The following is a 25,295-nucleotide window of genomic DNA, read 5'->3' as shown; positions in this document are numbered from 1 at the left end:
GTATCTGTCCCACTAAAACACGACCCATCTACAAAAAATGTCAGAGTGGAATGTGATAGTGGCTGATTCTCGAGATCTTGACGTGCCTTTAAATATTTGTTAGAAGTAACGTGACAGTCATGTGGCTCACCGTCTAATGGAGTTACCATTCTGTCTGCTCGATTTACAGTCTGGCACCTTCGGATTGTCAATTCTGGTGCAGAGAGTATTATGTCATATCTTGTCTTCTGTGCATTAGTAATTACAATCGCTGGGCTTGTTAGAAGCACGTGTAGGGCAAGGGTGGTGTATAAGGTAGTAGGGTGACCCATAATAATTGCAGAAGCTTTTTGATAAGTGAAAGCTGCTGCCGCTAATCCACTGTAACATGATGGCATACCCTGTTCTACATTGTTGAGGGCAGTACTAAAGTTGGCAATGGGCTGTTTACCTGGACCTTGCTGTTGAGTCAACACGGCATTGGCAAATCCCTGTTTTTCAGAAATATACAAATGAAAAGGCTTGCTATAATCGGGCCCAGCCAAAGCTGGTGCAGAAAAGAAATCGTTTTTTAACATTTCAAATGCTGCTAACGCCTCTGGTGTCTAAACAAGGGACGCATGTTCCTTCCTCTAGTCTGCTGCTCATAATAAAGCCCATAAACAGGCTGTTTATAGAGTGACATCACAGATCCACTGTCTACTATAGCCTACCATCCCCAAAAAGGAAAGAATTTGTCTTACCGTTTGAGGTTTTGGGGCAGTTCTTTTAGCTTCTATATGGGCTGGGGCAGGAGATCTATTCCTTCCATGCAAAATCCTGCCCAAGTATTCCACTTCTTCTTTACAAAACTGCAATTGGTCCCTACTGACTTTATGACCATTTTCTGCAAGCATTGTAACCTTTTAATGAATCCGCTCTACATTGCTCTTTGGTCGGACTACAAATCAACAGATCATCCAAGTACTGAAACAGTGTACTTGCGATATTGATTGAAGCCAAATCTTCTGCTAACACGCGATTAAAAATAGGCGGAATTTCACAGTACCCTTGAGGGAGGCACGCATACATGTATTGTTGTCCCTTGTAAGTAAATGCAAACAAATGCCTTGAATCTGGGTGTAACGGTATACTAAAGAAAGCTGAACACAAGTCTATTACTGTGTACCACTTTGTATCCTCGGGGATGTTCAGCAAGAGAGTGTGGGGGTCAGGTACTATAGGCATTTCTGCCTGTACAACTCTGTTAACTGCACATAAATCATGTACAAGTCTCCATTTTTCAGAGTTGGGCTTCCTGACAGGAAATATGGGATCAGGAACCCTGCTTCCAGGAGCACCTGAATTGTAGGCCTGATTCCTTCCCTACCCTGTGTAGTCAATGGGTATTGTTTCTGATAGGGTAACCTGACATTAGGTTTAACCTCTATTTTCACCTGTCCTGCTGATTTGACTAAACCTACATCTGTCTGATGTTTTGTCCATAATGTGTCACGCACACTTTTCAGTAATGTTTCATTTTCTTCCTTATCAGTTTCTGTTGTGAGTACTGATGTATGAAGTGACAACGGCATGTGCCTCTCTATCTATGTGTGTGTAGCTATCATGCTACCTACTCCCTTTTGTGAAATTCTTGTGTACTTATTGTCGGGTGAAATGTGTAGATATGGATTATTAGTAGGTTTCCACTCTCTGACCTGTGCTGCCTCTTTAACCATAGACCTTAAGTCTTTGGACTCAAACCCTTCTGCTACCATGAGAAAGATGTGTGGGGCACGTGGTGCCTGTCCTTTAGGTCATCTTTCAAGAGTACCATGGCAGCCACTCCTTGTGGTCCTGTTACAACATCCATTATCACCTCAAATTGTCTTTGTTCCATTACCTCATTCCACATCTGCCCATACTCTTCATTCTTACTGTCTTGATCAAAGTACATTGTACAGTGCAGGGGGCTTCTTGTTTCTCTGCAGTCTTGTCACATTGCTTGTATCCACATCTTCCATTTTAGATCGTTCTTTTTTAGTTCAGAGGAATCTGGTCCAGTATATTCCAGCCAGTACACTGTATCATGTCTCATTTGTCTGTTTGCTTCTGTCAGTAGGTGCTGTCCCACTGAGGTTTCATCTGGAATGGTTACCCACAGTCCTGTGGGGCTGCAGTGTATTTTTATTGCTAGTTTGCATAGAAGATCTCTGCTGAGTAGGTTCACTGGGGACTTTGGTGAATATAGAAGTGGTGCCACTGTTGTGTTGTCTTCAACTGTTAGTGTTTGGGGCTCTGTGAATCTAAATACTTGTGTTGTTCCTGAGAAGCCAGTGGTTTTTATTGAGTTGCGAGAGAGGGGGTGACTGGAGCCTTCCTGGCCTATACATGAGAATGTGGCACCAGAAACGGGGCTGGTTTCATGCCATTGATCGACATCATGACTATTGGTTCTTGTCTTGGATGCAGTAGGATGACATACTGCATGTGTTCCCCGTCTGGCTTATCTGGGCATCCTCAACTCCAGTTGATTGCGAGTCCCAACCAGGGTTCCGCAGGTTCTTGCCATTGGTTGAGGCGTGGAGGTCCTTCTTGCTGGTCTGTATATTCTGACTTCCCTGGCTGATTCTCCCATGGGCAAACCTGGCAATTGTGTGTCCTTTCTCTCCACATCCCCAACATTCCAGTGCCTGTGATCTGGGAGCATTACCTTCTGTCTGAGGGCCTGCTGCTTGCCTCTGCCCTTGTTGTGGGGCCAGCACTATATCTGACAGCATTGGCTGGCCAGACTTTTTCAACTTGCCCCTGACACACCCTTGTCGAGCCCTAGGGGCACTGCTCCTTTCGCCTGGATTTTGATTATGTCTGGACCAGACTAAATGAATTTTTATCTGTTTCGCTGTCCCTGCTGGCCTTCAGCGAGCTAATTAATTTTATCTACCATTATAGATACAGTAGCTCCTCTTTCCGACTCCTGAGGTCTACTGTAACTATTGCAGTTACTCCTGAGCAATAGTTGTACTGGCCAGGTTTATCTTGAAATGGATCTACTAATGGTTTGTTGTCTTCATTATCTGAGTTTTTTATAAATTCAAATAAAGGGATAGCAGCCCTTTATTTTGTCCCAAAAATGTGTCGTTACTCCTCTAGTCTCAGCAACTATATCCTGTTGTGCAATTCACACTCATGTGTTTTGTTGTGTTATTAGTTCTCTCACAGCCCGGAAGACACAGAATAGACGACCAACAGAGAGTACAGATCAAGGCCAGAGCATAAATGATCCCCACGGTTTACAGAAATCTTTTTTCTGCCCGTCTCCTGGCTTCAGTCTCTTCCCGTCGCTCTACCATCTGTCTGAAAAGTAAATAACACAGAATCCATTAATTATTACCCTGTCTCGTATTAGATAGGAAAATACCCTGATACGCCATTCTTTGGCGTAACACTGAGAGACTAACAATTTTGAGCCTGAATAGGCTGATCATTTTGGTTCCTATCAGGCTTAAAATTGTGCTTATCAATGGTTCCCCAAAGTATCTTGTACACACTATAGTACAATCAACATCTGATGGTATCAAGCTAAATATAATCTGTAATCGCCGTATCCTAGAGTGTATTTTTCTAACCTGACTAAGTCAAAACCCACATTAGTTTTCAGAAATTGCAGTATTATGTTCTCACTTTCATATGACCAGCGACTGGTCACCTCCTCATATTCTACAACATGTTCTACTCTTATTTCAGTGTACCATGGTATTGCTATAAATCATTCAGCATCCCACTGTTCCCATATAATACCGTAATTACTATCTTTTACAGCACAGAATTGTGCTTTTCCTATTCTTCTCTTAACCCTAGATTGCTTCTTATATACTTGATCAACAAGGTATACTGGTTCCGAGATCTTACCAAACTGTACCTTGTGATATATAGCCTGTCTGCCTACAGTATAGTTTCAGTTAGATCATAATCTGGGTTTTCTAACAGGAGGTGCACTACTAGATGATTAGGGACTACCACACAGTGAAATTCTGACACGCTCCTTACACTGTTGTCTTCCTCTATGCCTATATATCTTGGCACCAACAAAAGTCATTTAGAGATTTTTCCTTCAGCCTTAACCTAGGCCTCTGCCATTTTTCTATTCTTATTTTACTATACTATGTTAAGTTTTCACTAATTTATGATCTCCCACCTTCTCTATAGGTTGCCAAATGCAAGATCATCAAACACCCTTTGTCTTTAAATCATCCTCGATATAAGTAACATCTATAAACCTTTACATTTGGAATGTCCCTTCTCTCAGTGTTCCGAGGTGGTTCTGGTAATGGTACACATATGAGATCAAATACTCTTTGGACTAGGAGCTGATATATGAGCCCAACTGAGAATGGTGTACTAGGTATTCTTTGCACCTTACAGGAGTTATACAATTCTATAAAACGATTTGTATTAGATAGAGGTGATTGTGGGGGAATCAACTGGTAAAACACCTGCATCTAAAGGTTTATACAATATAGTCTGTGTACACACACATTTCATCACTATGTACTCATATATGCTTTACACAGACCCCTTTGCAAACCTATATGTCCCCTTTTCAATCCAGTCTTTATATTCTATAAAAAATGCTAAATATGTTCCTTAACTTTTAGTTTGTAATTTACTAGGTTCTTTTAAGGAGGGTCATGGAACTGATCCGTCCCAAAAGCTGGCCTCCCCACCTTCACAGACTACACAAAACCTCTGCTGAAGCTTTGATTTAACAGGTGTTCTGCTTACCTTGTCCTAATTTTGGCCAAAGTTGCCTGGTCTGGATGGCCTAGCTGGTCCCGTCTGTCGGGGTCCAGGGTACCTGTTAAACCCTCCTGACTGGCTCGCCAAACTATAAAAGCAGTTAAGTTGGAAACATTCCTTTGAGATTCTGGTCCACGTTGACATGATTGCATCATGCAATTCCTGTAGATTTGTCATGGTTGCAAATCTTCCATTCTAACACGTCCCCCAGGTGTTCTATTGGAAGATCCGATGGAAAGATACAATGGGAATGAGTGAGAAGGCCACTGAAGAACATAGAACTCACTGTCATGTTCATGAAACAAGGTTGAGAAGACTTTTGACTTGGTCCATTATCATGCTGGAAGTAGCCATAAGAAGCTGGGTAAATTGTGGCCATGAAGGGATGCACATGATCAGCCACAATACTCAAATAGGCTGTGGCATTCAAGTGATGATTGATTGGTATTAACGGGCCCAAAGTGTGCCAAGAAAACATTCCCCACACTACTAAACCACCTCCACCAGCCTGGACTGTCGACACAAGGCAGGCTGGGTCCATGGATTCATTCTCTTGGCACCAAATGCAGATGCTACCATCTGTGTGCCTCAGAAAGAACAATTGCATTGAATGAAATGCTTTTGTGACACCAATTTGAATAAACAAAACAAAATTAAAATAAATAAACAAATAAAGCTTTTCATTTGACTTACCTTTGTATCCAATTTATGCCAGTGATTTACATGGTTGTTGTGATCTAATTTCTTTTGCATTTTTCTTCAGATAATGCCTCTCCTAATCTGATAATAAAAGGTAAGACATGTCTTGGTTATATATATTTTTTCCAGATATATTACATATTATTATTATTATTATTACTACAATATCAGTTAATATAATAAGAAAACAGTAATTTATTTCTAAATCGGAGCAGTTTCAGGGTTGGTATTGTAGATTAAAAATCCCTCAGAAGATTCTTAAAGGCATAAAGAGATAAAACTGACTTTTTACTATCCATTTGAATGGACATTTTTCATCCCGCTTTCATATGTGGTGCATATTTGCCAGTTTCATATGTGGAGAATATTTAAAACTGTGCATACTGTTTTTATGTGGATGGGAAAAAATCATGTTTTTGAAAATGCTGACATCACAGCATGACGGTGGTCATGGTTGTGGTTTTGCATAGGACTCTATTTATCTATTTATCATGGCTGCTGAGCAGGTTGTTCACTTATGGTCTGTAATTTCCCATTTGATTATGTGTTTAATTTCATGTTGTTTTATTATTGCACCCTTGTGTGAAAGCACCAGAATTTGAATGTACCACTCAGGTGGCACAAACCATACTGTGAATGGAGATTTTTGACAAGACCCAGTCTAGCAGCTGGTGGGACATTTTCCAATCTGAGATTTTTGTGGCTGGAAAGTTCATTTCATCATCTAAAATACTTGAATTCATTCTCTGTTTGCTAAGCAAAATAGAGAGTTACTGTATAGCAAAGTAGCAGCACTGTGAATTCTTCTGCGCGCTTAGTGACTAGGTGTAGAATTGCTGATCCCATTATCCACAATATAATGTGGTATTTTTGGGACTCCTGCTTGTGTGGAAAATGACTAGGGTCTCTGGAATCTGGGGACAGCATCGGTTTTGTATTCTCTGCCTCAGTGTTGCTCATCTCAGAGAGTTAGTTGCCAGAATGGATGCACAGTGATGCAAGTTGGGAGTTAGAGATGATCCAAGTGCCACAGGTCAGTAAGGCTCTTAACAAATGGGCATGGACTATGAAGGATGTGCAGAGTAGAAAGCCAGATGGATGGTCTAGATTCAGACATGGTTCAGCTGAATGCTATTAGGCTTAAGCATAAGCCATGACAGAGAGCGCTCATGCCTGTTGGTGGAATGTTATGAAGCCAATTTCCCCATCTGTTCCTCATCTGACGAGGATGAGGATGCTATATATATGGCTGTGACTGGAAAACTACATTAAATGGCCAAAAAATGTGGACAACTGAACATCTCATCTACTGTATATGAGCTTGTTTGACATCCCATTCCAGAACCATGAGCATTAATATGGAGTGCTGTCATGTAGATCTTGGAAGTAGGTTCAACCTGCAGCTAACCGCAAATACCACAGACCGAAACATATCTGTATTCCAATGAGAAGGGCAGGAGTTTCACATTCTCTGCAAGCAATCCTGTCAGTAAGGAGAGGACAAAGGGCACATCAGCCTGTTAGAATTTAGATCTGCCCAGCTGGCCCTCAAGTTCTTCTTACCTTTTTCTGTGACATAAAATACATTTTTAAAAAACATTTTTAAAACAACATTCTCCATCCCTCATACCTCCACAAGTGTGCTCAGCAGCAGTTAGCCTCATACAGAGTGCCTTAGCCACCAGTTCAGTGCAAGGGTGTAGAGTTCTCACTGTCAAAAAAGCTCATATGCCAAGGAGAGTGGCATTTTTGCCCTGGGATGATGCAGCAGATCTGGGAAATTCACCCAACAAGCCTGTTTGCCAATGCTGAGTATGGCTCTCCCTACTGGAGCTGAACAGTGGCCCAGGAGGAAGCTACCAGCCTACTGTACATGTTCCCATATCTGTCATTGATTCTGCCCACACTACATAGCATTCAGCAATCAAACTGCTTCCAGTACTGCTCTTCCACTACTGTTCTAGACTCATGGTTGGAACATCCTGGAAATATCTTTCATCTTATTCAATTCAATTCTATTTGTATAGCACTTTTTACAATAGACATTGTCTCAAAGCAGCTTTACAGAAATATCAACACGGTATACAGATATTAAAGGTGTGAATTTATCCCAACTGAGCAAGCCACTGAGTGGTGACGGTGGCAAGGAAAAACTCCCTAAGATGTTTTAAGAGGAAGAAACCTTGAGAGGAACCCGACTCAGAAGGGAACCCATCCTCATCTGGGTAACAACAGTTAGTGTGAAAAAGTTCATTATGGATTTATATGAAGTCTGTATGGCCTTAGGAGCAGCCGTAGTCCCAGCAGTCTGGAATTAGAGAAGATTTGAGCTCCATCCAGAGGCAGAAAGGATCTGGATCTCTAGTATCTCCATAAATTCGTGTGGGGCTCGGCGAAAGGAGAGAGGGAGAAAAAAGATTATTATGACTGCGAAGTAGTAGAACAGAATCTAGTCAGGGTAGGCTTGAGTAAACAAATACGTTTTAAGCCTAGACTTAAACACTGAGACTGTGTCTGAGTCCCGAACACTAATAGGAAGACTGTTCCATAACTGTGGGGCTCTATAAGCAAAGGCTCTTCCCCCTGCTGTAGCCTTCACTATTCGAGGTACCGTCAAATAGCCTGCATCTTTTGATCTAAGTAGGCGTGGCGGATCATATGAAACCAAAAGGTCGCTTAGATATTGTGGCGTGAGACCGTTTAGTGCTTTATAGGTTAATAAAAGTATTTTATAGTTAATGCGAGATTTTACTGGGAGCCAATGCAGTACTGATAATATTGGTGTGATATGGTCGTATCTTCTAGTTCTAGTTAGGACTCTAGCAGCTGCATTCTGGACTAACTGGAGCTTATTTATATTCCTACTGGAACATCCAGACAGTAAGGCATTACAGTAATCTAATCTAGAGGTGACGAATGCATGAACTAGTATTTCCGCATCATGTAGTGACAATATGTTTCTTATCTTAGAAATATTTCTGAGATGAAAGAAAGCTATCCTAGTAATATTATCTACATGAGCATCAAATGATAGGCTGGAGTCAATAATCACTCCAAGGTCTTTAACTGCTGTACATGATGAAACAGAAAGACCATCCAGAGTAACCATGTGATCAGAAAGATTACTTCTAACTACACGTGGGCCTAATAAAAGTATTTCTGTTTTATCAGAATTAAGTAAAAGGAAGTTAGTTAACATCCAACGTCTTATGTCCTTTACACAATCCTCAACTTTACTAAGCTTCTGTCTGTCCTCTGGCTTCGCTGAAACATACAACTGTGTATCATCAGCATAACAGTAGAAGCTGATTCTATGTTTACGAATAATTTGTCCTAGGGGTAGCATATATAAAGTAAAGAGCAGTGGGCCTAAAACAGAACCCTGTGGAACTCCAAAAGTAACCTCAGTACGCATGGAGAAATCACCATTTACATCTATGAACTGATAACGATCGGTCAGATAAGACCTGAGCCAAGAGAGGACTGTTCCCTTAATACCAACAACATTTCCTAATCTATCAAGGAGAATAGTGTGATCTATAGTATCAAAAGCTGCATTAAGGTCGAGTAACACAAGCAGCGAGACACAACCCTGATCGTAGGTCAGTAGAAGGTCATTTACTACTTTAACTAACGCTGTCTCTGTGCTATGATGAGGTCTAAATCCTGACTGATACATTTCATGAATGTTATTCCTATCTAAGTACGAGCATAACTGCTTTGCTACAACCTTTTCTAAAATCTTATAGATGAAGGGGAGATTTGATATTGGTCTATAGCTGGACAATTGAGACGGGTCAAGATCAGGTTTTTTAATCAAGGGTTTAATAACTGCTAATTTAAGTGATTTAGGTACATAGCCATTGCTTAGGGAAGAATTGATTATATTTAAAAGTGGTTCAATTACTCCTGGACAAATCTGTTTAAACAAACATGTAGGTACGGGATCTAGTATGCAAGTTGATGAATTGGCTGAAGAGATTAATGTAGCTAGTTCGGTCTCTCTAAGCGGAGCAAAACACTCTAAACATTGATCTGATATTGCTACATTGTCATGTAATGGGTTTGTTACAGTACTGTCCGGTTTTAATTTAATGGCCTGTATTTCACGTCTAATATTTTCAACCTTATCAATGAAAAATTACATGAAATCTTCACTGCTATGTAATGATTGAGTGTTTCTCTCTGTAGTGGCTTTATTCCTAGTTAATTTTGCTACTATGTTGAAAAGGAATCTAGAATTGTTTTTGTTATCTCCTATTAAGGTGGAGAAATAGATTTTTCTAGCATCGCCAAGAGATTTCCTATATTTCAGTAGGCTCTCCTTCCATGCTGTTTGAAATATCACCAGTTTGGTTTGACGCCATTTACGTTCTAATTGTCGAGATGTCTGTTTTAAGGTTCGCGTTTGATCGTTATACCAGGGTGCTAATTTTTTTTCTCTAATTATTTTCCTTTTGAGTGGAGCCACTCTATCTAGCGTGTAGCGGAGTGTTGACTCCAAGCTTTCAGTCGCCTGATCGAGTTCTATGGGATCTGACGGTGATCCAAATCTAATTGATGTTTCTTCGAGGTTATTTATGAAGCTCGGTGCAGTAGCTGATGTGTAGGTACGTTTTACGCGGTAGCGAGGCGAGGTGGAAATATTATGATCAATATGTATTATGAACGAGATAAGATAATGGTCTGAGACAACTTCAGACCGCGGAAAAATGATAATATTTTCTATACTTAGTCCGTATGTTAGTATGAGGTCAAGAGTGTGACCACCATTATGAGTAGGCCCGATTATGTTCTGATTAATCCCTACTGCATCTAAGATGGACACAACCGCTAATCTTAGAGGGTCTTCCAGGTTATCAAAATGAATATTAAAGTCTCAGACGATTAATGCTTTATCTACAGACACAACCAGGTTTGAGACAAAGTCTGCAAATTCACTAAGAAATTCAGTATATGGCCCTGGGGGTCTGTAAATAATAATTAGAGGAATTGAATTATTTTTTGTGGATACATAACTTATACTGGTATAAAGAATTTCAAAAGAACTAAATTTATGCTTAGGTTTTTGTGTGACGACTAGATTTTTACTATGGATGAGACCAACACCTCCTCCTCTACCAGTTGAACGAGGCTGATGTACATAACTGTATCCAGGAGGACTGGTTTCATTTAATGCTATGTACTCGTTTGGTTTAATCCAAGTTTCTGTTAAACACATTAAATTACATTCCTGATCAGTAATGATGTCGTTAACAATAAGAGCCTTAGACACAAGAGATCTAATGTTTAACAGTCCTAGCTTCAGATCAAAACTGCTGGCTGTGCATTCAATATGATTTAATTTTATGTTAATTAGGTTACGAAGATAGACTTTCCGAGATTTTCTATATATTTGTATAGCTCGGGGAACAGACACAGTCTCTATAGTATGTATTACCGGTGCCGGATTTTTAATTGAACATTGATTATACTGAATGTTGTTATTATTGGAAGATGTACTTACGGTAGGCAGTCACTTGGAGTGTAGCGCCTTGGAGATGTTGTCAGACAGCAGTTCCGCTCCAAGGCTGCTGGGGTACAGGCCATCAGGACGAAACAACCTAGGACACTCCCAGAACAGATTCCAGTTATTGACAAACACCAGATTCTGCTCATTACACCAAGAGACTAACCAATCATTTAATGCTAGAAGTCTACTGAACTTTTCTGCTCCATGTCTGTATGTGGGAAGAAGTCCAGAGATGATGATCTTCGCGGTGGGTGATATGCCTCGTACCGTCTCGATCAGGCTGGAGAAGTCCCTCTTCAGAACCTCCGTCTGCCGCAGCCTGGTGTCGTTCGTCCCCGCGTGGAGCACAACCGCTCCAATGCGCTCGTCCTTCTTCAGGATCCCGGATACCTGCGCAGCAACATCAAGGACACAAGCACCAGAAAAACAGTGTGTGCGCACCTTACCTTTAGATGAGGCTACACGGACGTTCTGCACAATGGAGTCCCCGACGATCACAGCGTTGGGTCTGGTCTGATGGAGAGGGGCGAAGCGGTTCCTGGTTGGAATCTCGAACACCGGAGGTGGAGAGGGTCCAGCCCGCGCCTTCCGCCGCTGGTTCACCCAAGGCCCGTGGTGAGTCGGCGCCGGCGTGACGGAGACCACGGCTGGGAAAGTCCTAGGTGCACGGTCCCTGCACAGAGAAACACACGGCGTAGAGGGGCTGGGAGTGGAAATACCACGCTGTGTGCTTACCTTGGATATGTGGGCAGAGGCACAAGATGTTTCCAGCACAGTTTGTCGATCCAGCAGCTGGGCCTGCTTGTCGAGTAGGCCGCGGATCTGCTTCTCCACATCCTCCAATTCCAGCCGCACCATGTGAAGCTCGAGTGAGTCCTCATCTGCACTCAAAACCGGAGAGACAGCAGACATATTTGTTTTTTAAACAGAACAGCGGTAAATGAGAAATGTGAAATGTAAACAAGGCTAGCGGTAGGTGATGCTAGCGGGCTACGGGCTACAAGCTAGTCGTAAGCTAGTCGCGGATGTTTGTAAAAAACAGATCAAATTTAGCGACAGCGCAACATTACGATTGTTTTATCTAAAGTAGTGTCAGTTATATTTGTATAACGTGAGGTAAATAATTTTAAAGCATAGAGATTAGAAGAAATTAATGTAATAGCGTTAACTCGAAGGGCGCTGCTTCCTGCTTGACGCTGCTTCCTCAGTGACACTTCAGGTTGCCAGATACTCAATTAACTCCAACTAACTCTTCTAACTTTTTTAACTAAAAAAGATTTTTAACTAAATCTTAAAGATTTAGATTGCACATATCACCGGCTAACTGCATCCATGGGTTTGAAACAGTGACAAACACTGTAACAAACAGAGACCATTAAAATTACATGCATGTGTTTCCTGCTCCAACGTTGACAAATTTTTCTTTAGAAGAAACTGCCAGGAAGATTTTTTATAGTACCTAGACCACCATGCTTGACCAGGAAGCATAGTTAAAACAATGTAGTTGCTTTGATTGGCAAACACACACACAGCAGCACAAACAAAGGCTTGGCAGTTAGCCACAGAACTAGGCTAACAGTAGAATGGTAACCAACTCTGCAACTTTGCCAGCTCTACATCTTTCCCATGCACCTGGCATAGCTCCTTTTGCTGAAGCTTCAAACAGCCTCATAACTTGATGTAGTCTCTGTTGTTGTGCACCTCTCCTATTGTCATGACCCCAGCTGGCTGACTGCACAATTCTTGTTGTAGTACTTTGCCAACTGTTGGTTCTGTTCAACATGCTCTCATTCATTCATTCATTCATTCATTCCACTTTTCCTGGTGGGGGGTCATGGTGGCAGCAGGCTTAGAAGGTAATTCAAGACTTCTATGTCCCCAGATTGCAGCTCCTCCTGTGGGCTCCCCAGAAGTTCCCAGGCCAACTCTGATGACAATCAGTTCCAATGCCTTCTGACCTTGTTCTTTTGGTCACTACCTACAGCTCACAACTATGTGAGAATCGGGCATAGTTTGAACAGTAAACAGAAAGCTTCATCCATAAACTGAGCTCCTTAATGCTCACTGTTCTCATACAGAGATTAGAGACTCACATGACCCCTCACAAAGCTGTGCATGAGTTGGTCAAAGAGCTGGTCAACTGTCCTATGCCCTGGGCAGATCCTGCATTATCCCTCCTGAATTCTAGGCTGAACCACCTGACAAACACCCATTTCCAGAACAATGGCATAGACATTTCCTGGCTGAGGAGTGTAATCCCCCTATAATTGGAGCACACCATCTGGTTCCCCTATAATTGGAGCACACCATCTGGTTAAAAAAACACCACCATCATAATTTTCCAGTCCAAGGGCACTGACACAGATCTCCATGCAACACTGATCTTGTGCAGTGACTTCAACATTTTTGGCTGAAACTCAGCTATCCCTCCAGCCATGCCAACACAAAGGTGTCTAACAGAGTTGGGTATAATACGTTACTGTAATCTAATTACTTTTTCTGATAACGCAGTAATGTAACACATTGCATTTTAAATTTATGTAATTTGATTACAGTTACTACTGTCAATAAAATTGTTACTTCATTACAAATTTATTGTTAAGAAAACAATGTTAAGTAAAATGCATTTTTAAAATAAATCACGTTTTGCCCCAAAGATTTTTTCTTTAGCCCCAAATAATTATCCACTTAGAGAGGTTTGTCACCATGTAACTGAACATCAGTAAAAGAAGACCGCCTGTAATTTTATATCTTCAGTGAACAGAGGAGCCCAATCAGACAGGTTTACAGGAAAATACGGTGAAACACTCATGTCTTATTGGCTGACAGCTCTCAATTCTGCCAAACGCTAACTCACAATCAGTGTGAGATAAAATGGATATATGCCGATTTTTTAAAAGCTGAAACAGTAATATCCTCTCATGCTGAGCAGGAAAACAAGGTGTGTAAATGTCTATATGAGTTCCAGTTTATGTGAACATGATATGAGCAGAGCATAAGGAAAGATAATGTACTTTGCTTGGCACACAGCTAAACCTATACAATGATAGCTTAGCTGTGCCTCCCCTCGGCTAGCAACGCTAAACTAGCTTAGTTAGAAAAGTGTTATATTTTATCGGTCAGGTAGTTCTACCAACAGTTACAACACCTGAGGCATGTTTTATGATAAATCCAACTTTTTCTGATCATGTCATACATTGACGCGCTCTAAAATTATTGAAACAACTGAGAGTTTCACTTTGTAGTGTATTTTGTAGGTTTGAGATGTTTTGAAAGTAACATGAAATTAAAGTAGTTAGTAATCTGATTAGTTTTTACATGCAGTAATCAGAAATGTATTCAGATTACAATTTTAAAGTAGTAATTAATAATCTGTAGTGGATTACATTTTTTGAGTAATTTACCCAACACTGGTGTCTAACTGCCATAATAACCTGTGCCAAAGAGATGGACAGAGATTTCTGAAACTGCCTCATGAAGGGTGGTTTTGTTCACTGGTTTAAGGAGTTTTGCAAAATGCTCCTTCCAATGCTCAAAAATGTCACCAGTATAGGTCAACACTCCCTCCACACTCGCTTTGCAAGGCTTGTATATGGGCTTGTCTTCCCCTTGTGAGGCACCGAATAGTTTGCCAGAACACTTTTGGGGCCAAGCAAGTCATTTTCCATGGCCTCTCCATACTTCTCCCACGCTCAAGCTTTAATTTCTGCACTGATTTTTCCACAGCCCTTCTGATTCTCCAATACCTCTCCCTTCAATCAGCACAGCCCTCCATTACAATTACTTAGAAGGCCCCTTTCCTCAATTTAGACTTTTAGTCCCTGACCTAGTGAACATGAGGATGCGTCTTTTTTTAAAAAAAAAAAAAATTTTTATATAGAGACTACAAATCACTTCTGTAAGTGTTAGGAAAAACTGCTCCTGTAAGAAGAACTGTTGTGTTTTCCTTGGTGATGTTGATCCCAGATATATCTTAGAGTAAGTAGAGTGAAGAAGAGCATGGGATGGAGTGATTTTAAAATACTAGATCTTTAAATGAGAGATTTGTTTCCAGAAGTGCTTAACTAGTGTACAGTCCCATATGGCATGTATGTAATCGTCTGTTGTATTTTGTGTGGACTGTATGATGTCTGATTCCCCATAGCAAATTTTATACAGCCTATGACCTGTGCAGTGAGTTCTATGGATTATTTTGTGTTGTGCAGACTAGTGTTATTGGCAGGACATGTAGAACGTGTTCTGTAAGGACTGCGGCCCAAAATCTTCTCCGGGTGTGATTGCTAGGTCATCTTCCCATTTTTTTTTTTTTTTTTTTTTTTTTTTTTTTTTTTACATGGTATAGTAGTTGCAGAGTTGAATTTGGATATTATTTCATATATTTTGGATAGGACTTTAGGTGGTGGTGTGATATTCAACAGTTCTGATACTAATGTGGGAGATCTAATGTGTTGTCTTTTAGGTTGATATTATAATGGATCTGAGTTGTAGAAATTCAAAGAAATGTTTATTTTGTAGTCCAGGCTTCTTGACTAGACATGGAAATGATTCAATTCAATTTCAATAAAATTTTATTTGTATAGCGCTTTTAACAATGGACATTGAAACAAAGGAGCTTTACAGAAATATGTCAATTCAGGATATAACTTTTGAATTTATAAATGTATCCCTAAGCCAGAGGTGATGGTGGCAAGGAAAAAACTCCCTGAGATGATATGAGGAAGAAACCTTGAGAGGAACCAGATTCAAAAGAGAACATCCACAGCTGGGTGACAATGGATAGTGCAATTATAAATAATTCCATTCTAGAACTCTGTACTACATGGTGAAAAAGAGCAATTGTATAAACTGGAAATTCATTATATTGTAGTTTTCAACTGTTCCCTGATGGAGACTTGAGTGCAAAACTGTCTGTGGCAATTGCATGCCTAAAACTATCATAGCAATTGTAGTCCTAAGCAAATCTGTTTGTATCAACTGCAGTCCAAAGCCATCTTCATGGTTTTTAAGTGGTACCGTCCACAGTAATCTCATATATTTTTAGGCTGTCCATGTGGGGCCATATTCAGCAACAGCGAGTGATTTCAAAATGATGAGGGGGTGCACAGTGAGACTGTGTGAGCCCTGAATACTAATTTGAAGAGTTTTCCATAACATTCATTATTTGAGGCATCAACAAATAGTCTGTTTTTACAAATAGTCTGGAGTAGGTGTGGTGGATCACAAAAGTGCTTCAATATATAATAATAATAATAATAATAATATAATATAATTTTATTGATATAATAAAATTATATAATTTTTTATAATCAATGTAAAATTTTACTAGGGGCCATTGCAGTGTGGATAAGAAAAGGATGATTTGGTCATATCTTCTGGTTCTGGTAAGGACTCTGGCTGCTGCATTCTGGACTTACTGGAATTTACAGTATTTATGCACCTAGTGTACAATTAGACTTTTTTACGTTTAGGCATAAAACATCATCAGATTTTCACACAAGTCCTAAAAGTAGATAAAGAGAACCCAGTTAAACAAATGTGAGGAAAATATTATACTTGATATAATTATATTATAATTATATATTGAGGAAAATGATCCAATATTACATATCTGTGAGTGGTAAAAGTATTTAAACCTTTACATTCAGTATCTGGCATGACCCTTGTGCAGCAATAACTGGCATTAAACATTTCCGGTAATTGTTGATCAGTCCTGCATGTTGGCTTGGAGGAATTTTAGCCCATTCCTCAGTACAGAACAGCTTGAACTCCGGGATGTTGGTGGGTTTCCTAACATGAACTGCTTGCTTCATGTAACATTTCTATTGAAATAAGGTCAGGACTATGACTTGGCCATTCCAAATCATTAACTTTATTCTTCTTTAACCATTCTTTTGTTGAACGACTTGTGTGCTTAGGGTTGTTGTCTTTATGCATGACCCACTTTCTCTTGAGATTCAGTTCATGGTTAAATGTTCTGACATTTTCCTTTGCTATAATTTAGTTTTAATTTTTCCATCAATTATGGCAAACCGTCCAGGCTCAGATGCAGCAAAACAGGCCCAAACCACGATACTAACACCACCATGTTTCATAGATTGGATAAGGTTGTTATGCTGGAATGCAGTGTTTTCCTTTCTTCAAACATACCGCTTGTAATTTAAACCAAAAAGTTCTATTTTGGTTTCATCCATCCACAAAACATTTTTCCAATAGCCTTCTGGTTTGTCCACATTGATCTTTAACAAACTGCAGACGGGCAGCAATGTTCTTTTTGGAGAGCAGTTGCTCTTTTTCTGTGGTCCTCAGAAATCTCCTTTGTTTGTGCCATAATAAACTTCCACAAACATGTTGTAAAGACGAGACCCTAATTTCACCTTCAAATGAACAACTAATCCTAGAGGTTCACATACTTTTGCCACTCACATATATGTAATATTGGATCATTTTCCTCAATAATTAAATGACCAAGTATAATATTTTATCTCATTTGTTTAATTGGGTTCTCTTTCATTACTTTTAGGACTTATGTGAAAATCTAATGATGTTTTAGGTCACATTTATACAGATATATAGAATGTTTTACAGGTTTCACAAACTTTTAAGAATCACTGTAATATCACCATTGAATGGGCTTTCAATAGTTTTTAAAAATGTATTTACAATGATTAAACATCAATTTCCATCTGCAGTTTATGGCTTGGGAACATGTTTGTGTTGACAGTGACATTGTCAATGTGGCTTTTTCTAAACAGGGCCATGGATATAGACTTCTCTAGAGCTATTATTATTTTTATTTTTCTTCAAGGTTCTGGGGGCTTTTGCGGCTCAAAATCTCTTGAAAATTTACAAACAGGTTGGAATCCGCGGCCAAAGCTGGTACATGGGTGTGGCAGGGGGGCTCTACAGTGCCTTCTTGAACGCAATCTGAAATCTTGGATACATACTAGCACATATATGTATGAAACTTGATACACATATAGGTCGCATCGGGCCGAACAACTTCCATGCTATATGCCATTAACTCCGTCCAACAGGAAGTTGGCTATTTAGGGTTGTTTGAAAAATGCATGCTCTGGAGTTTGACATACTCCTCCTAGGGAATTCATCCAATTAGCACCAAGCTCAGTCAGCATGAACTCAAGACATTGACAATGCAAAATTTCGAGCAGATTTTTGATATATCGAACGGTTTGGCTGTGGCATTGAAACGAATTTATGGCGAGAAAATGGAAACAGGAAGTGTGTTATAACTTTTGCATACATTGACTGATTTGGATGAAACTTCAGCTGTATGTTCGTTGAAGGAGGCCGATCACACGGATGCAACAATTGTAAGTCAAAGTCATAGTGCCACCAACTGACAGCAGGAAGTGTGTAACTTTTAAAAATGCTTTGAAATCACCCTCTTTTTTTTTTTTTTTTTTTTTACCAGATTTGCTTCGAACTTCATCTGAATAATGACAAAACATGGCAGATGTAGACCTGTGAAAGTATTCTTGATATCATAATTACAGTTGCCATGGCAATGCACCAAACTTTAATAATCTTCTTGGGTGTTTTTGAGGCTCTTACCATACTTCAAATTACATGAAACTCAACACAAACATCAGAGTTGTCGGCCGTTAGACACTGGCAAAGCCTTAGAAATGGGTGTGGAGAGAGAGAGTGTGGGAGGGGGGGTTAGTTTTACCTACAGTCACCAAACTAGATATATTGTCCTCATCATGCTGGACAACTTTCTAATTTACAGTCGTAAGCTCCGACCAACAGGAAGTCAGCTATTTTGGTTTGAATGTGGGTTTTTTGAAATATCAGGCTCTAAATTTTTAACTACCCCTTCTAGGGGGTTTATATGATTCACACCAAACTTTTTCAATATGATGCCAATCCATTGAAGGTGCTTAATTGTGGACAGATATTGGATATCTTGAACGGTGTTGCCATGGCGAGGAATTAATGTAATAATGAAAAAGGAAACAGGAAGAGTCTTGTATCTTCTAAAAAATAAATTATACAACATTTATTTTTGTATACAATAATACACATTAGAAATAAACACATTGTATTCTATTTTTTCAATTTAAGAAGTATGTGTAAGTTACAAATAAGCAGATTAGTGATATCTGGTTGAAATGCTTGTCTTTAGGCGATCCAGAATCTATTAAAATACCCCATTTCAGACACCTACTAAAAATAAACATAAGTACCTGAGTAAGCCAACTCTGAATAAAGAGAACTTTCACTAAGTAAACACTGATGCAACATTTAAACCTAAGTCCACATACATTAATATAAAATTGTGGTGCATAAAATAATAAGGGTTAAATTTGTATTACTGTCATAAACAACATGTTAAAAGGTCTATAAATTGTGTTAGTTAGGGGATGAGCTGTGTTAGTTAGAGGAAAATTATTTGCTTGATGAAGGTTCACAGTTAATTCACACAGGTAAAAATACAGGGGACAAACCATTTTCAAAGCAGTTTTCAGACCTGAAGTTTATGGTGACATTTGTGTCTACTACAACCCTTACAATATAAATCCTGTTAAATACATAAAGACGTCTACAAAATGTTGCTTACTGTCAAACATTGTTCAGTCACTATCTCATGCTGACTTGAAGAGAATGGAGAACAGTGTACCTTTTCAGTCTTTCAGTCTTACTCATTGTTCCTGCTCATTGTATCACTTCCTTATCACAACTTTGTTACTGCTCACTCAGTGGAGTCTGAAACAAAATTAATGTTGACTTTTTTCATACTTGCAGCTGAAGGTGATTCATATGCGACACAAAGCCCACAGGAGCAAACAAATAGCAGCAATGGCACTGTAGCCAGTTCTAATGCCACAGTGATGATAACCTCAGCAACCTCTACTTTTCTCCTTGTGGCCATGCTGGTTGGAGTGTACATCTGTTTCAGAAAACAGAAAAAGAAAAGCACACACAAAGGTTTGAACATTTTCCCTCACAAACTACCCGTTGTTGCTGTTCTACTGTCTGCTAATAGTATAATTTAAAGGACATATTTCAAGTCTCTTAAATTTAAATATTAACTTACTAGAATGATATGATACAAGGTACACAATAAGATGTGCATTAAAAACACACAAGTCATAGGTCCACTGATGATGTCTCCTTATTAATAAGAATAATTTGAACTCTACACAGTTTAATAGAATGCTGTAATAAGTTGCTATTGTCACTAATGTCTGGACCTAACAACAGTTTAGGCCCAGCTGTCAATGGGTGCAACAGAAAGTTAACAGAACAACAACAGAAACGTTCTTTATCATGTTTGTGTTTTTCTTGTTAAATAAATGTAAAAAAAAATTTTAATTAAATTTGTAGTGTTTGAAATCTGAAATTTTTTTTTACAAGTATTTTACATATCTAGTTCTACTAGACAGAATGAAGCATATACATGGATCAGCCATAACATTAAAACTACCTGCCTAATACTATATAGGTCCCACTTTTGCTGCCAAAACAGCTCTGACCCCTCAAGGCATGGACTTCACAAAACCTCTGAAGGCATGCTGAGGTATCTGGCACAAATATGTTAGCAGCAGATCCTTTAAGTCCTGTAAGTTGCAAGGTGGGTCCTCCATGGATCGGACTTGTCTGTCCAGCACATCCCACAGATGCTCGATCAGATCATGATCTGGGGAATTTGGAGGCCAGTCAACACCTTGAACTCTTTGTCATGTTCCTCAAACCATTCCAGAACAATTTCTGCAGTGTGGCAGGGTGCATTATCTGGCTGAAAGAGACCACTGCCATTAGGGAATGCCATTGCCATGTAGGGGTATACTTGGTCAGCAACAATGTTTAGGTAGGTGGTATGTGTCAAAGTAACATCCACATAAATGCCAGGACCCAAGGTTTTCCAGCAGAACATTGCCTAGTACATCATATTCTTTCCCCTGGCTTGCCTTCTTTCCATAGCACATCCTGGTACAATCTCTTCACCAGGTAAGTGATGCATATGCACCCGGCTGTCCACATGATGTAAAAGAGAACATGATTCATCAGACCAGGCCACCTTCTTCCCTTGATCGATGGTCCAGTTCTGATGCTCACGTGCCTATTGTAGACAATTTCTGCAGTGGACAGGGGTCAGCATGAGCACTCTGACTGGTCTGTGGCTGCGCAGACCCATACTCAGCAAGCTGTGAAGCACTGTGTGTTCAGACTCCTTTATATCATAGCCAGCATTAAATTTTTCAACAGTGCTACAGTAGCTCTTTTGTGGGATCGGACCAGACAGGCTAGCCTTCGCTCCCCACGTGCATCAGTGAGCCTTGGGAGCCCATGACCCTGTCGCCTGATCACTGGTTGTCCTTCCTTGGACCACTGTTGTTAGGTACTAACCACTACATACTGGAAAGACCCCACCTGCTGTTTTGGAGAAATTCTGACCCAGTCATCTTGCCATCACGATTTGGCATGACTGATCTGTTTTTTGTTAATTTAAATTGTGAAAATTACTACAAAATGTAAATTTTATGCGTCATTGAATAAAGTGTATCAGCTTTATTAATAGGCACTGTTTCAAAGAGGATCAAATGTTTGCTTGTCCAAATATGAAAAAAAACCCCAGCAATTTCCATGGGGTGTACTTATTTTTTCACGACCGTATGATTCAACATCATTTTATTTCAGATCCATTTCATGCACCATATTTAAGTAAGATGAATATGTGCTTTTCATGTCTGATGAATATGCAAATGAATTGTGAATATAACCGGAATTGACTTCCATCAAATCGGCCATGCTGCTGTATTTTAATAGGATGTGAATTGCCAGTTAGTAATGGGAGGTTCACAATATTAGAATCAGGTGTGTTTGTTTTCACAGTTTGGCAGTTCAGACTGGTTCCTCATGGTTATTATCAAGAAGCTAACACAGTTTATGTTTTAATTACATATAAAATAATGCTAAAGATTCCTCTTTCTTACACAGTTGAACTTGAGAATCCATATGAAGATTTTGAAGAAATTGTACACAATGGTAAGTATTTTCACAAAATCCGTTGCTAGATATACTGTATGGCCAAAAGTATGTGGACACCTTCCCTCTCCTTCTGTGCTTGTTGAACATCTGATTTCAAAACCATGGAGTATAGTATGGGGTTGGTCTCCTTGTTGTTGCTATAACAGCCACCACTCTTTTGAGAACATTTTCCACTAGATTTTGGAGCATGGCTATGGGGATACCTAATCAGGCATGAGAGCATTAGTGAGATCAGACACTGATGTTGGGCGACCGCCTCATGCAAAGTTGGTTCTCCAATTCATCCCAAAGGTGTTCACTCGGGTTGAGGTCAGGGCTCTGTGCAGCCCACTCAAGATTTTTCACTCCAGCCTTGGCACACCATGTCTTTATGGACCTCACTTTGTGCACAGGGGCATTGTCATACTAGAACATGTTTGGGCCCATTAATTCCTGTTAAGGAAAATCTTAATGTTACAGCATACAAAGATATTCTAGGCAATTGTGTGGGTGTGATTGTCAGGTGTCCACATGCGTTTGCCCAAATAGTGTATGTGTTAAACTTTGCTTATGAATACAGTGCATCCGGAAATTATTCACAGCGCTTCACTTTTCCCACATTTTGTTATGTTACAGCCTTATTCCAAAATGGATTAAATTCATTATTTTCCTCAAAATTCTACAAACAATACCCCATAATGACAACATGAAAGAAGTTTGTTTGAAATCTTTGCAAATTTATTAAAAATAAAAAACAACAAAAAAGCACATTTACATAAGTACTCACAGCCTTTGCTCAATACTTTTGTTGAAGCACCTTTGGCACCAATTACAGCCTCAAGTCTTTTTGAGCATGATGCTACAAGCTTGGCACACCTATTTTTGGGCAGTTTCTCCCATTCTTCTTTGCAGGACCTCTCAAGCTCCATCAGGTTGGATGGGGAGTGTCGGTGCACAGCCATTTTCAGATCTCTCCAGAGATGTTCAATCGGGTTCAAGTCTGGGCTCTGGCTGGGCCACTTAAAGACATTCACAGAGTTGTCCTGTAGCCACTCCTTTGTTATCTTGGCTGTGTGTTTAGGGTCATTGTCCTGTTAGAAGATGAACTTTTGCCCCAGTCTGAGGTACAGAGCGCTCTGGAGCAAGTTTTCATCAAGGATGTCTCTGTACATTGCTGCATTCATCTTTCCCTCGATCCTGACTAGTCTCCCAGTTCCTGCCGCTGAAAAACATCCCCACCGCATGATGCTGCCACCACCATGTTTCACTATAGGGATGGTATTGGCCAGGTGATGAGTGGTGCCTGGTTTCCTCCAGACATGATGCTTGCCATTCAGGCCAAAGAGTTCAATCTTTGTTCAATCTTTGGTCTGAGAATCCTTCAGGTACCTTTTGGCAAACTCCAGGTGGGCTGTCATGTGCCTTTTACTGAGGAGTGGCTTCCATCTGGCCACTCTACCATTCAGGCCTGATTGATGGAGTTCTGCAGAGATGGTTGTTCTTATGGAAGGTTCTCCTCTCTCCACAGAGACACGCTGGAGCTCTGTCAGAGTGACCATCGGGTTTTTGGTCACCTCCTTGACTAAGGCCCTTTTCCCCCGATTGCTCAGTTTGGCCGGGCGGCCAGCTCTAGGAAGAGTCCTGCTGGTTTCAGACTTTTTCCATTTACGGATGATGGAGGCCACTGTGCTCATTGGGACCTTCAATGCTGCATAAATGTTTATGTACCCTTCCCCAGATCTGTACCTCGATACAATCCTGTCTCTGAGGTCTCCAGACAATTCCTTGGACTTCATGGCTTGGTTCTGACATGCATTGTTAACTTTGGGACCTTATATAGACAGCTGTGTCTTTCCAAATCATGTCAACTGAATTTACCACAGGTGGACTCCAATCAAGTTGTAGAAACATCTCAAGGATGATCAGTGGAAACAGGATGCACCTGAGCTCAATTTTGAGTGTCATGGCAAAGGCTGTGAATACTTATGTAAATGTGCTTTTTTTGTTTTTTTATTTTTAATAAATTTGCAAAGATTTCAAACAAACGTCTTTCAAGTTGCCATTGCGGGATATTGTTTGTAAAATTTTGAGGAAAATAGTGAATTTAATCCATTTTGGAATAAGGCTGTAAAATAACAAAATGTGGAAAAAGTGAAGCGCTGTGAATACTTTCCGGATGCACTGTATACTGAATGTATTTACCCATAGCAATACTATTGACAAAGAAATATTTCCTTTTAAAATATTTTCAGATTTTTCCATAAATATTCCTTATCTCCCCAGATATTTTCCAATATTCTTCAGTCCAGTTTCAACCTGCAAGCTCATATACCTGTAAGTTTTTGTGCATATCATTTTGCCTTTAGCTTCACATGAACATTAATATTGTCATGTATAATTCAATGAAGAGTATACAATGCATTACATTTATTAGTGCTGAAAAAACAATATACTCAATTTGACAGGCAGATTAAGTGGAATTAAGATTATAATTACTTGCCATAGTGGCAATGGCAGCATTGACAAGTTAAAGCTGTCATTGTTGTTTGCAGGGAAAAATGTGACTGAAAGAATGAAAATAATGGTTAATTTTACTTAGTTATTTTATATAAGGGTCGTCAGTTCATACATCATACACAGATAAAGTAGGGCAATAAGATTACATTTATTTGAATGACAGTGAGAGAGAGAGAGAGAAAGAGAGAGTTGTAACTGTATGTTCCTATGGTTATAGTTGTTTATAGGCAGGGCATTCATTTAGAACAGTGATTAAACTGAATGGCACTACTTGTGCATTAAACAGTTTTAACGCACACTGTGGTATAGACAGACTGTGGTATAATATAAAAGATTATATAAATTTTTCACTAACTGAATTAATGATCAATTGTCTCCCAACAGTTAACAAATGAGAAGAGCCATTCAGACGTCTCAAAATCCCATTCTGTTCCCTAAACACGGCCATGTCTGTTCAAGACTTTTTTTTGCTGCTGATGTAATTATCTTTTTTCCCCCCTTCACTTACTCACTGTTTTATATATATATATATATATATATATATATATATATATATATATATATATATATATATATATATATATTCAAAAACATACCAAATATGTCTAAAAAAGTGCATTTTCATTGTCTAAATAAAATTAAATACCTGATTGTAAGCTTAAATATCAATGAATGTTGTGATTTATATATTGTGTGTCGCATTACATTATAGGCTATAAATGTTATCACTATTACGCAAATGAAGAAAAATCCTAATGGTGTGCATTTTTAAACTGACAAATAAACTCAACTTTGTCAACTAAAGTAAATTCATTAT

The 25,295-nt window shown here is 39.5% G+C and overlaps 2 protein-coding genes across 2 annotated transcripts in view; one reads left to right on the top strand and one right to left on the bottom strand.

Annotated features, from left to right (window-relative positions):
* The window catches only part of LOC128599759 (uncharacterized), a 44,655-nt gene extending 19,683 nt beyond the window's left edge, over positions 1 to 24,972 (top strand). The window contains exons 6-10 of the mRNA XM_053611692.1: positions 5,522 to 5,551; positions 19,736 to 19,918; positions 21,932 to 21,979; positions 24,245 to 24,295; positions 24,863 to 24,972. Coding sequence (XP_053467667.1) covers positions 5,522 to 5,551; positions 19,736 to 19,918; positions 21,932 to 21,979; positions 24,245 to 24,295; positions 24,863 to 24,873 — 323 coding nt within the window. The 3' untranslated portion in view covers positions 24,874 to 24,972. The remainder of the gene's footprint in view (positions 1 to 5,521; positions 5,552 to 19,735; positions 19,919 to 21,931; positions 21,980 to 24,244; positions 24,296 to 24,862) is intronic.
* LOC128599760 (uncharacterized) lies at positions 6,777 to 12,329 on the bottom strand. Its single transcript, XM_053611693.1, has 2 exons — positions 10,964 to 12,329; positions 6,777 to 7,818 (listed from the first exon to the last, which is right to left on the bottom strand). Exon 1 carries the CDS (start codon positions 11,879 to 11,881, stop codon positions 10,973 to 10,975), a length of 909 nt encoding a protein of 302 aa, XP_053467668.1. The 5' UTR covers positions 11,882 to 12,329; the 3' UTR covers positions 6,777 to 7,818; positions 10,964 to 10,972.
* Positions 24,973 to 25,295: the final 323 nt, after the last annotated feature.

Source organism: Ictalurus furcatus, chromosome 23 (genome assembly GCF_023375685.1).
Source record: "Ictalurus furcatus strain D&B chromosome 23, Billie_1.0, whole genome shotgun sequence".
In the NCBI taxonomy this organism is placed as follows: Eukaryota; Metazoa; Chordata; class Actinopteri; order Siluriformes; family Ictaluridae; genus Ictalurus; species Ictalurus furcatus.
Note: the sequence above shows the minus strand (reverse complement) of the source record. Positions and strands in the feature narration are given on the sequence as shown.

Coding starts and splice junctions, on each gene's coding strand:
- LOC128599760 (XM_053611693.1), bottom strand. CDS start 11,881: ATGTCTGCTGTCTCTCCGGTTTTGAGTGCAGATGAGGACTCACTCGAG.